This window comes from Perca fluviatilis, chromosome 1 (genome assembly GCF_010015445.1).
Source record: "Perca fluviatilis chromosome 1, GENO_Pfluv_1.0, whole genome shotgun sequence".
Lineage (NCBI taxonomy): Eukaryota > Metazoa > Chordata > Actinopteri > Perciformes > Percidae > Perca > Perca fluviatilis.
In genome coordinates, this window is record NC_053112.1 from 11,854,599 (window position 1) to 11,868,227 (window position 13,629).

The 13,629-nt window shown below is 41.3% G+C and overlaps 1 protein-coding gene across 1 annotated transcript in view; it reads right to left on the reverse strand.

Moving 5' to 3' along the window:
- LOC120566952 (voltage-dependent T-type calcium channel subunit alpha-1I-like) overlaps nucleotides 1-13,629 on the reverse strand; it is a 345,248-nt gene that overhangs the window by 86,568 nt on the left and 245,051 nt on the right. Inside the window, 2 exon segments of the mRNA XM_039813684.1 lie at nucleotides 11,731-11,799; nucleotides 13,198-13,321. Coding sequence (XP_039669618.1) covers nucleotides 11,731-11,799; nucleotides 13,198-13,321 — 193 coding nt within the window.

A 13,629-nucleotide genomic window follows, 5' to 3' on the forward strand; every position in this document is an offset into this window, starting at 1 on the left:
AATTTCATCTTTGATTTCTTCCAGTAACTCTAATATTGCATGGCTGCTTGATCTGTAACGCTAAATGATGTTGTGTTCACTGAGAAAGTGAGATTCTTGTGTTAAAAATATTTTCAGCCTCGCCTATGTCTTCGTCTTGCTCAAATTACTGTTGCCATTTCACCAGCGGCATAAAGGTCTACGAGGAAACTCGATTGCGGCTGGTTTACACCTGCTTTTAAGAGGCGGAGAATTTCCCCCGCAGAATAGAGGCGCGCTCTTACTGACAGTCTTTGTAAATACCACGGAATATATAATTAGGTGCACTTTGCGCTTATCCTCCCACCTTTTTGGGTGGAACTCCCACTTTCCCCACCACCCTCCCACGAACGCATATTGAAAGTGAACTTGTCTCTTCTCGCTCATGTGGCAGACAATCTGCGATTTTACCCATGTGCGCCCTGTTTGTAAATAGCCCGCATCGGTTACGTCCGTCTTTGCGACCAATTAGCGCCTGGAAACAGGCGCAAACGGCTTGATAAATCTAGCCCACAGTGTTTTGAAATGCCAACATTGCACTGTACCTCTTCAGCAGTCTGCCCAAAATTTCTTTACTGTCTGGCCACACAAACAGACCAAAGCTTGGATATGTGTGTGCTTTTGTGACTGGAGCTGCAAACAAATACAGCTTCACATATTTCAGTTTTGTCTTAGATTTATAGTCTGTCACTTTCTAGCTACAGCTGGCTGGGAGGTCTCGCTCACTAGGCGAGCACTAATGGGCAAAGAGCGGAGAAGGAGAATAAAACGAAAAGGAGGGTAAGGTGGGGGAGATCAACAATTTGGTGGAAACAGTGAGACAGCTATCAGTGGGAGGAATGAGAGAGGCGGAAGTCAGGGGTGGAGGAAAAAGACAGAAGAGGCTCAAAGAGTAAAGCAGAAAGTTTTGAGATCAAAAAGAGTCAGCGAAGGTTGCAGGAAAAGTCGCACGGCAGATGTTTCGACATCATTTGACATCTGCTTGGGCGCTTTCATGGAAAAAAACAACAACTCGGTGTAGCTGTCATGTTGAAACAGATCGAGCAAAGATGCAGCGGGCTCGTCTGCCCTGCTTGGCAGAAAACGCCACCAGAGAGGAATGTGGAACGATGGGAAATTCTGGAAAAGGTGGGATAAGAGGTGATGGTGTTGGTGCATCTGTTTGGAAACGCGTCACAAGCATAATGATGGCACACTGCGGCAAAATAAGCCCCTGAGTATCACATAGGCACCGCCTTTAGGCTAGAAGGGAGGCTCTGAAAACTTTGTGGCATGCTCCATCATGAGCTGTAGTCAGCTTGGATTTAGACCAGTTACAATAGAAGCCAATGGTGACGTAGAGTCGTCATTGGAAACATGTCCAACTATATGAAAACAGCCATTGAGACTTCTGAAATCACTCCAGCAACCTAATCCACTTCTCTGTCGTGAATGCTCCATATTCTATGCTGCCCTCCTCCAAAACAGTTCCAATAAAGCTACTTCCAGGGGAGTTTCAAAGCTCTTTTAATATTAGTGTATTAAGCTATGACTACTTTTACATTGCTATGTTTTGGTATTTAAGTTTTGAGCCAAAAGCGATCTCCATGCAAACAAGTGTTTTTAGCTCAAGTAGAAAAACTAATCTGCGTTTAAACCAACACGCCCAAACCGCAAATCTCATCAACATTCTCGTATACTGGGCATGCGCGTGTTGGGTAAACAGGAGACAGCATGTACAGTATGCTTCGCCCATTGCTGGTAGTTGCCACGGTAACGTTATTAGCTTAGTCTCAGAGAACGAAAAGTCATGACTGATAAGACCCAGTCAGGCAGCGAAACATTGGCCTCAGTGTTGGTGTTGCTAAAAGTCTCCGTATGCGGCCGATGAGATTTCAACACAACCTTTAACAATTTTAAATATATAAATATATTGTATAGGGGCTAAACGCCAGAGCAGTGTGAATGCAAGGTGTAAATGTAGCAAAAGATGTTAGTTTTAAAGCAAAACGTAGCAATGTAAATATAGCCTATGCTGTGGCGAAACTGAGTGTTTGGAACATACTGACCAAACAAGTTAGCCTGGTTGACACTAGACCCTTCTCAGCTGTAACTGAGAGTGGGTCTGGGAAAGGTTCATTGACAGCTCATTTCCAAAGGGGCGTCACCAACGGACGCCACTCAAATGCCTCTGGGCGCAATTGGATAGTCCTTCAACCAATCAGTCCAATGATCCGGGTGACGTCGCAGCGACAGCAGCATCAACGGGTTGCTGCGTTTCGGTGGCCGCCTTGTTGAATGTAAACACAAAGCTGCTTACCGTCGCTGCGCTACCGTCATCGTGTAAAGACCGCCTCAACGGTTGTGATTGGTGCCTCGATTTTGGGGACATTGGAAATGGGTTTGAATGGGCTCTAGGCCAGACTGACTTGCAGAGCAAATCTCAAATTTGCCGGAAGTTCGTCAGGGTTTACCCAGACTACAAACAAGTGAAAGTGAGAAGTAAATTAGTCTGCAGGAGGGGTTGCAGAAGTTTCTATAGAAATGTTGATACCGTTGGCACTTTGCCATGTCAGTGGGTCACCATTAGCCTGGGTAAACCTTGACGAACTTACGGCAAATTTGAGATTTGCTCTCCAAGTCAGTCTGGCCAATAGCCCATTCAAACCCATTTCCAATGTCCCCAAACTCGAGGGACCAATCACAACCGCTGAGGCGGGCTTTACACCAATAACAACCGTTGAGGCGGGTTTACGCGACGACGATAGCGCAGCGACGGCGAGCAGCTTTTTGTTTGCGTTCAACATGATGGCTACCGAAGCGCAGCGTCACCCGTATCGTTGGACTGATTGGTTGAAGCACTATCCAATTGCGCCCAGAGGCATTTGAGCGGCGTCCATTGGTGACGCCCCTTTGGAAATGAGCTGTCAATGAACCTTTCCCAGACCCACTCTCAGTTACAGCTGAGAAGGGTCTGGTGTCAACCAGGCTAGGTCACCATTAAAGCAAACTACAAATTGTTCAAAGCCACCTTTCAAGCCTCACAGGACAACTGTTTGACATTTATAAGATAGATTTCCTGTAGTGTATTTCTTTAAGGGAACAAACACATTCAGTTTTAATGGCCTATTCATAATTATCCTCTTTTGAAACTGTGCCAACAATGTGACAGCAGCTCTGATTTGAAATATGGTTTATTAACAGTAGCTATACTATGCCCCCATCACGCCACATCGTTCAGACAATATTACAAAGTTACAGAATAGGACAAAGTATTTAAGCCAGCCTTCAATTTGTTAATTCCAAGTTAGCGAATCCAAGAATTTCCGACGGTGATGATTCAATAAAGAACTACAGAAGTGTCAATAAACTTTGTTTGTCTTTTTGTGTGACATAAACCCAAGCAATAACCAAATTAGAATAACAGGACATATTCCTGTTCTTCCTTTTCTGCCAACGCTTCTTATTATGCATCAGTCAAAATGTATTTACTGTCTTCACCTTCTAGAAATGCTTGAATAAAACTGTGCTTCTGTATCTTGTGCTGGCAAACCTCCGCAACATATCCCACCTCTGAACAAACACCATGACTGTCACCACGGTAACTCAAAGTGAGTGACGACAGCAGCAGCGGTGGAAGCATGATAACAAATAGCGCCATGCAATGCAACAGTTGTCAGGGTATCCAAACTCTACATACATAATGTAGAAGCTGAAGGCGTCAGAGGGTGGAAAAGACAGAAAAAGAAAAGGAAGAAGAAGTAAAAATAAGAAGAAAGTAAAATTAAAAAAACCAAAGAGCCAGATAAAGGGAGAGAAGTATGAAGAAAGAAAAGAGACTTTTACGTATCACAAAACTAACTGAAGTAGTCTGTTTGCATAATTCCACAGTTCTGTTACGGAACAGAATCATTGTGCCTTGTTTTGACAGTAAATATAGTTGAAAAATCTCACTGTAGGAACATATGTCATCTATCCACGCTAGTGAGATCTGCACTGCAGCGGGTCACTGTCACATCCTGTACGATAGGTCTTTTGTCATGTTTTGACAGGATGGATAGCGGGTTATAATACTGCTGCTCTGTTATTAATAGCAGCCGGTTATACTGATGCCCCTTCGGGACTGTTGGAATGCCACTGGGCCTCCATTAAGCAGATCAAATATCTCCACCATAAAACATGATGCATGGGATATCTATAGCACGTCGATGCCAGCGCTGTTATCAAAGCCCGCTCTGCTGGGCTTTGGCTGACAGGGCGAGTATGTCACATTAGATTCAAATTTAAATTACATTCAAACTCCATTTGCAATATCACTTGGCGGAAAATATGGCAATTATTGTACTTCTCGCTTCCGCGTTTGAAGTTTAAGGTGGGATTTTGCATACTCACATTGCTGCATATTGACTTAAAATGACCATAATGGATCTCTGATGGATGTAGACTTTTCCCACCCATATTTCAACAGTACAGCCGGACTACTTTAATACTATAACGACTTTGGGTCTATCTGAGTCGGATTATTTGTTTTTGAGAGTCTGAGAATTAATTTGAGACAAATCTGGTCTTTCTGCATTAACATTGGTCATTAAATGTGTTCTCACATCATGAAATTTACAAAATGGTCAGATTAATAATAAACATTTTTAGAATAAATAATTTTGATAGGGAAAGTTAATAAAATCTAAAAATGTGTCATATTGACACTGCAGGAAGCGACCAAGGTAGCCAAGTAGGGCTAACTATGGCTCAGATTTGGCCTACATGGGCTGTTTTCTGGCACCAGAGAGCCAAATGTGAGCCGGCCCATACAGTACATGGCTGCCAGATTCAGCTAGGCTTTGAAGAAGCTGTTGTGGGCTGAGAATCAGCTCTGTTTAGCAGCGATGTGTCGGTCGCGAAACAAGTCGGCTCCTAAGTCTGACTCCTTTAAGAGAAGGATGAGAGCCGGCTCTCGTCTGAGAGCTGTTTTTTTATTTGTAAATTCATGCAAGACTGAATAATAGGATGATCCTAAAACGTATTTGTTAAATAGAATCAAGAAACGTCTCACTTTGTTAAGCACCTTAAAAGCCAAGAATGGTAAGACTGTAGTATGTTATTGTGCCAGTAACGTAGGCAGTGGACAGGAGACCACATGTGCATATAGTGTTGGATTTTTCTTCCACATCCACGTACAAAATGAAATTATATTGGTGGGATGTCAAAGTTTGAATCTGATTCAAATCTTACCCCATCATTAGCCTAATTCCCAGATAAAGTGTGCTTTTGTCGCAACTCTTTGACAAACATGATTGCCTGAGTCAGAAATAATACACTATAAATAACACTTAACTTAATTATTACATTACGTATTATGAATTCACCAACTTGCTCATTAAAAAGACGACTATTTTTGTATTTCTGCACAATAAATACCCAGTCAATCAAATGAATACATTTTTTTTCCCTTTCTTCGATAGGGACAGTGGATAGACAGGAAAGGGGGAGAGAAAGAGATGGGATGACACGCAGCAAAGGGCCGCAGGTCGAATTCGAACCCGGGCTGCTGCAAAGGACTCAGCCTACATGGGGCTCACGCTCTTACTGGGTGAGCTAGAGGCTGGCCCGTAATCATTATATTTTTAAACTTTAATCAGGGGAAATTTGCTGAGTGCGCACATTTTTTTCAACATCATCTTTCCTCCTGTAACACTCATCAGCTGCTCAGTGCAATCACAGCCTTTTTCAACACAACCCCAAGCAGCTCCAGTGGAGTAGTTTGGAGATTTAGTGCTAAAAGGTATAAAGTTAAAGAAGTGAAGAACATGAGTCATTCCTTTTTCCCTGGTTTTTAACTGGGGCAGGCATCTGGTACGAACATTATGTGGCTGTTCTGACCAGCTAACACAAGCACTGAAGCTTTGGGCATGCACTTTAGTAAATGGCATTCATTGTGCTCATACTCGGAGTAGAGACAAATGGAGAGTCTTAATTCTGGACACGTCTCAAAAAAGCTGCTCAGTAATGCTACTTAAAAAAAAGCAAGATTTCCAGCTCCATTTTCACTTTATTTTTTTCAGCTTCCGTCACTAAGCTTCTCAGTAAGTATTATGAGGCAGTTTTAAAGAAAAGAAAAAGCATGACACTTTGACGACCCAGGTTCACATATTCAAAGCTGCGAAAAGTGTTTGCAAGTTTTGCCTCAGCCCAAAGTTGGTTGCGGTTTCATGACAGTCCCAGAGCTGAATGACAAGTGCTGAGGTAAGAAATGAACCAACTGAAAAGGGGAATCATGACAAGAATCTCTACCACAGTATGTTGCGTAATGTAACTGCAAATCAGGTACGATGACAGTGTAAGCACAGAAAGAAGAGGCAACAGAATGGCTGCTAAAATGCTTCTAACTCAGTCTCTGTTCATTTACTTTGTAGGATCCTCGTTAGCTCCTGTATTGCAGCACCTATTCTTCCTTACAATTGGTCGACAATGTAATAATGAATGTACTGCACATCAAACACAATGCAATACATCGCAAACGATACAAATTAGGACATCATAAGACGAAGGCTAAACACACATAATAGCATAATTTCATTACATAACACATGATAACTGTGTTTCCTCTAGAATTCTTTTCAGCAGCGGGGGGGTTGGGGGGGGGGGTTTGAATGTCAAAAAGTAACGTCTAAGTAACGTTTTAGCATCTCACATCACACTTTCAGTCACTATGACCACGATGGTCAGAAACATTGTGCCAAAATATGAACAATAACGTCGCTGTCAACGGGCTTATCTGCTAATGTTAGCTACCAACCGTTACCTTGAAACCATCCAGCGAAGAGACGGTACCGTAGGGTGCCGTTACCTGAAACCGGTGATTTATCGTCACCGCTCATTTTAAACACAGTTTAAAACAAAAAGCTGAGTGAACATTACTTGCCACATTTTTCATGTTGGTTTTGAGCGGCATGCACCCCCACTAACCTAGAAAACGGTTTTAAAACAGTAATTAGGTTATGTTAATTAGGGTTGGGTACTGTTTGGATTTTTACGACTCCGATGCCGAAGCGGTACTTTTAAAACGATTCCGATTCCTAAACCGATTCTTGAAAAACTGAAAAATGACATCAAAGAAAGGCTCTTTTATGGAGTTTTAAAAAAATTTGAAAATGATTTAAATTTAACAATATATTAACGTTCTAAAGTATTTAAATATATAATAAGTAATCCTAAGTCACCTAACACATAACGACAATAATTTAACAAATAACTAAATAAATGTTGAGTTGGTATGCCAACCAGCTTCAAACTTTAGCAGTTCTTTTGCAGAAAAATGACCATATTTGCCTTCTCTGGCAAGATAGGACACCTCTCCTGACTTATGGCATGTCCTGCACAGGAGAAACCTCTCACAGACGGTGTCCAAGAGGTCTGCACACACACAGGAAGGAGTTTGAAAGGGCAGACAATTTGGGGAGGCTGTCCTGCCTCCCCCACCACCAGGCTAACAGGGTCTTGTCTTCAGTGTTGCCAACATAACGACTTTGTTGCTAGATTTAGCAACTTTTCAGACCCCCTTAGAGACTTTTTTTCAAAAAAGCGACTAGCGACAAATCGTCCAGCAAGCACGCAAGGTATTTCTCTCCTTTAGCCACCAAAACAGTCTTCTGTTCTGTGACTGAGGAGCAGCCCCTCCCTTCTCTCCTCATGTGCAGCAGCACTGCGCAAGGTGCAGTTAGAAGGGGAGGGGGGGACAGGGTGCGGGGGCCGGTGTAGGTAGGAGAGACAGCAGGACGCGACGGGAGAAAGACGCCGCTGAGCTGGCCTGGCCCTGGGCAAGCCAGCCTTCTTTGAGAATTCTTTATCTATCTTTTTCCCTCCCTTTGTAGAATTTTATTTTTTTTTACTTCAAAGATAGGCTACCTAAGTAATAATTATAAGGTAAAATAAATTCCTGTATTGAATTTGTGATTATTTGGCTAAAGATTTCGAATTCTTTCTATCTACCTTGCTGACACAACCATTAAACTTTATGCAAATGATTGCGTAATGACGTCACAAATATGCAAATGAGCGTATGATGTCATCTAGTGACTTTTAGCGACTTTTGGAGCTGGTGCTAGCTACTTTCATTGGAAAATAGTTGGCAACACTGATTGTCCTGAACGATAGACTAGTAGAACAAGTGTAATATGTTTACTAGCGATCACGTGCAGTGAATGGTTAATACGCTTTTAGGTCCGTTTTGGTGAGCCCAGAGGGAAAATATGGCATTTTAAAAGTAGCCTACATTTACGATGGCTAGCTAACAGTAGACTAAAGAGAAAGTATTATATTTTTACATCCGTTTTGGCCATCTATCAGCAGTAATTGTAGAGTGCATGTCGGAGAATAGCTCGGACACGTGCTTCACACCGCGAGCGGGCACGTGCGCCACTCGGCGGAAAAGGGAGAACGAAAAAAAGAGTCTGCCGCTGTCCGGAGCGACAGAGGGAAAATATTTCAGTCGGAACGGAAATGAGGAACCAAAATTTGCATTCTAATCCGGTCTGAATACTACCGTTTGCGTTTCGGTACCCAAACGTAACGTTAATACAACGTGTCGGAGGAATACACGTCGTTAACGTTAGCTTCTTGTCTCATGTGGGGTCTGATAAACAGTAAATTCATCAAATTCAGTGTCCACAATGTGTGTGTGTGAGTGAGAGAGAATGAGGGGGATGTCAGGTCTTTCCCTGTTTCTAATTAGAGTCTGATGTTCAGGGTCAAACTCTCTGTGTGCAGGTACTGTAACACTGTTTACACTGATCACTACTGTTAATGTACGAAAGTGTTTGTGTGTGTGTGTGTGTGTGTGTGTGTGTGTGTGTGTGTGTTTGTAGGGGGGGGGCAGGAAATGAGAACCGTGATGAAGTGTGTTTAATTAGTGCTCCTCAGAGAGAGATCAGACTGACCAGCCTGCAACAAGCGCAACAAGCAGGTAGGGAGGGTGAGAGGGAGGGAGATGGGAGGAGGGTGAGATACAGTGAGAAGAAAATAATGTTGTATTGGTCCTGTACTGCGAAAAAAACAAAAAAGCACTGCAGGAGATCATTACCTCAATTTCCCATTAATTCATTCATTACTGTTTTGTAACATTTCTGACATCGTTGAACCACACTAGAAGATGTAGTTATACAGAGAGCAATTACTTGTTTTTCCCCACTTGGGAATGCTCCCGGCACACAGTTCACATGTGAATGTGTGCAGCTTCTAGTTAACAGATGACATAATGAAAATAAATTGCCATTTATGTGGTGAGGAACTAAATAAACTATACGGTATGGGAACTTATATTTCCTATGTCAAAAGATCAAGACATATGAATGTGTTTCAAAATTGTGTGGAAATTGGGGGGGGCCCTGGCAGCTCACCTGGTTGAGCGTGTGCCCCATTTACTAAGGCTCGGTCCTTATCGCGGTGGCCCGGGTTTAAGTCCGACCCGTGGCCCTTTGCTGCATGTCATACCCCCTCTCTCTACCCCCTTTTCTGTTTAAATTAATTAAATTAATGCCAAAAATCTGTATAAAAGCCTGACTGCACCAATGTAACAGGGCAGGAAGATTATTATAAGACTAAAATAGTGTTTGACTTTGAGTATTATAGCATAAGAATAAGTAAATGAATAAGTCAGTAAGTAAGTAATGCAACAAGCTAGTAAAGTTTATTTTGATAGCATCCCTTCCGGAGGAAACTCAGATGTGAATATATCAAATAAATAAATAAATAATAATAAACACAGGTATAAACAGTCTCATCAGATTCTAAGTGCTAAAGGAGAGAGATCACAAAATCACAATTCAGTTTTAAGTGAGGAACAACTAAAAACCTCAGAGACCAATTGGTAATATGTAAGTAATGCAGCCATTAAAGTAGAAAGCTACTTGACAATGCAGAGCTCTAAAAAGCATTGCTTTTTTATAATCTTAGAGGTGTCTCCAAACACTTGTTTAGAGTAAGGGGGTGTAACTTGTAAAAGCAAGTAAGTAAGAGAAGGTTATTTTGTATAGCACTTATCACAGACAGGCCAAATAAATAAATACATTATAACCAATTCGATATTCATAAAAAGCATAATAAATCACAGTAAATCATAGTAAAACACAAAAGCATAAAACACATAGTAATACAGTCAACAATGTGGTTTAACGAACTCCTTCCAGCGACCGTCACACCTTTGAGTGGAGGTTAGTGCTACAGCAATTCACATGCTATTTGAGACAAGAAAATGAGCTGCAGGAGGACGCTGGGAGCACATCTGAGTGTGGAAAAGAAGCAGGGCACAGATAACAATGGAGCTCGACTGATTAAATTACAAATGGGGGGACAAAAGAGCAGAGAGGACGATAAGGGACGGATACAGAAGTGAATATGAAAGGAATCCAATGAGCAAATATGAGTGATTGGAAAGACTGATCAAAGGAATGGAGGTAAATAAAGATGCCAAGAAGGAGACGAGGAAACGGAAGAGAATGAATAACCAACCGAGCTAAGTTCAACCAGGGGCCAGATGCATATATGTGCAGTCCACAGTGCAGAGATGATCTGCATACCATTGTGCTACACATGTCTTCATTATCCCTGGTCATAAATAAATCACTATAGGGTTTTTACATGCCAATGCGGAAGATGCCTGGAGCAAGGCCCTTAATAATGGATGACGCCCTGTCTTCAGGACGGTGGACCAGTGGATTAAAAAGAGTACATGAAAGTGTTTGTGTGTGTGTGTGTGTGTGTTTATCGATGGGAAGTCCAGGAGTAGCTAAAGGCCATCTGCCATCTGAAGAGCGATAGCCTTTTAATTAACTTCATTATCTAGCTGCCCATCGCTAATGGACAACTGATTAAACCGCATGTTGCAGATTTCTCCAGGAAAGGAGATGGGAGGGGGGAGGGGGGGGGGGATAACAGAAAGGAGAAGAGAGAAAAAAATAAGGAATGGAGAGATAAAGGGAAGAGAGAAAAGTAAACCATGTGGGAAATGATGAGAGGAAAGAAGTGGGCAGGAGCAAGGAGAGGAAGTGTATACATAACAGGATAAAACAACAAAACCAGAAGAGAGGAGGACAAATAATGGACAGAAGAAAGACAAAGGTTTTAAAAAAATGAGAAGAGACAATATTGGAGGAATGGAGGTGAGATGGAGAGGGAGGTTAGGGGTGTAAATCACAAGTTTTATCACGATTAGAGATTATATAGATTCTTTGAACAGCGACACAATAGTTATTGTAATTGTCTTGAAGTCAGCCACCATACGATTTCGATTGGATTCAATTCATATCGATCGATATGAGACAATATCATTAATGCCCATTTAACACAATCAGTTACACTGATAGCAACTCAAAAAAAGCAACTAAAATATGAAATTACAATTTGACTACTTAGCTCTTCCATACATTTACATTAAAAAATATATATATTTTTTTTTAATAAAAATAATAAATATGAAGTGGGAATCTAAAATAAAGTGGGAATCTTACAGACGAGACGTATCGGCATTTTCACTTTGCTTCGATAATATTGGATGGTGGATCATTGAATCAATACATGGATCCAGACTGATGTACTGTATCGGACAGGAGAGGACCAAGACAAAAGAGAACAATGGAGAGGGTGAGGATGTTACTGTGTAAGAGGTGAAGAAAGGAGGGTCAAAAAAAGAAAAAAAAAGGAAAGTTGAGCAGAGCAACAGAAGAAAAGACATTTTACCTTGACAGTCATCTCCGCAACAAAGATGGCAGTAAAGATGTAGTTGGAAACAGTGAGAAACAGCCTTTCCTGTAACAAAAAGGAGAAAGGACAAAAAGTGAGGGAAACGAAAGGGAAAGAGTTTGAAGGAGGAAGGGACGAGGAAAAGAAGAGATAAAAGAGTCTAAAAGAAGTGTTGCAGGAAGATTGATTGGAGTTGGCTTTATTTAGAAGCTTCGGAGAGCAGGGAATGAGACTTCATCTGTCAGTGTTTTTGCTATTAAATTAGAATTAGCTGTCTTTGGCAAATTGAATGCCCATTGTGAAAGAGTTGCTCCGCTTTGATTTGAACGCTTCAGAACACTTGCTTTGAAAAGTGCCCACCATTCAATCATTTTTGTGCTGCTTGATTGCAGGAAAGTGGCTTGATACCAGAATCTAGTGAGAGCTCGGAGCAATGAAGGCAACGCGGCATTTTGAAGTGGATCTTAGGCATCAAATCATCAGTACGGTTATTTTTCCTAAATGAGCAACAGCTTGTTTACAAGAAATAGTGTGCATTAGAAATTGGTTATTATTACAACCAGAATTGTTATACCTGAGCTACTTCTCATATCAAATGTGTTCTTCAAAGAGAAGTCAATTTCGTCAATTGAAAAAAAAAAACCTGCACATGTATATTTCTATTTCTATATACAGTTATGTTTTAGTCAAACATTCTTATTCAAGTCAAGTTAAATTTAAGACCGTTTTATGAATGAAATTTAAGACCTGTATCACAACATCAACTAAGCCCCAAATTCATTTTTTTCAAGCCAAGTAACGCTAAACTTGCACTTCCCCCATAGCTGAAGAATAAAATCCATTTTATGTCTGTGGTACGATCCCAAAATTCAATCCAATCCGATCCAATATTAGTTACATGTTGGTCTCATTTGTAGTCGTAATACAGAGAATTATATTGGGACTACAAAAGAAAGAACCACAACTAAAAATAAAGAGCAATAGAGCTAGCATTGCATGGACGTAGGAAAATTAAGAACTGTTTAAAATGATTTAAGACCTAGAACACAATACTTCAGCAAATTTAAGACTTTTTAAGGCCTAAAATTTTGATTTTGAAATTTTAGATTTAAAGACCCCTGCGGAAGCAGTCTCACCTCAGATATGCAGACTGTAAGAGGATAAAACAATGTTCACTGATAGCAGTTACATCACTCATGAGCAGGGCCACACGGAATCTGCAAACGCAGAACGAATCCCGCAAATCTTTCTGCAGATTTAACAAAAAATTCAAATTAAACTGTTAATGTTAGGACATCTCCACCCGAAGCAGAAAAACAGTCCCCTAAATTCCGCAGATTTATTTAAAATCTGGATCACCGCTAAAAACTGTAAAAGAATCTGCAGTTTCCGTTTCGGTCTGCTCATGAGTAAACACAGGATTACAGTGTTTGCTGATCAGGGATGTAGAAACAGAGCTCTTACCAGGCTGCCTTGCATTATCTTCGGCCTCTCCAGGGCCACTGTGATGCAGTTGAGAAAGATGAAGGCCAGGACAACATAGTCAAAGAGCTTATGGGCGATAATGGACTGGCAGAGCACCCTGAACCTGACATGAGAGAAACAAAAAGAAGAGGAAGATATGAGGAGAATGCAAGATTTGTCCAAGAATTGTCTATACGGGTACATGTTCATGTGAAATTGCATCCAAACAGATGAAGATCTTTTAATTCTCCTCTTAACTAGTTTCTTTAAAGGTCCCATGGCATGAAAATGTCACTTTATGAGGTTTTTTAACATTAACATGAGTTCCCCCAGCCTGCCTATGGTCCCCCAGTGGCTAGAAATGGCGATAGGTGTAAACCGAGCCCTGGGTATCCTGCTCTGCCTTTGAGAAAATGAAAGCTCAGATGGGCC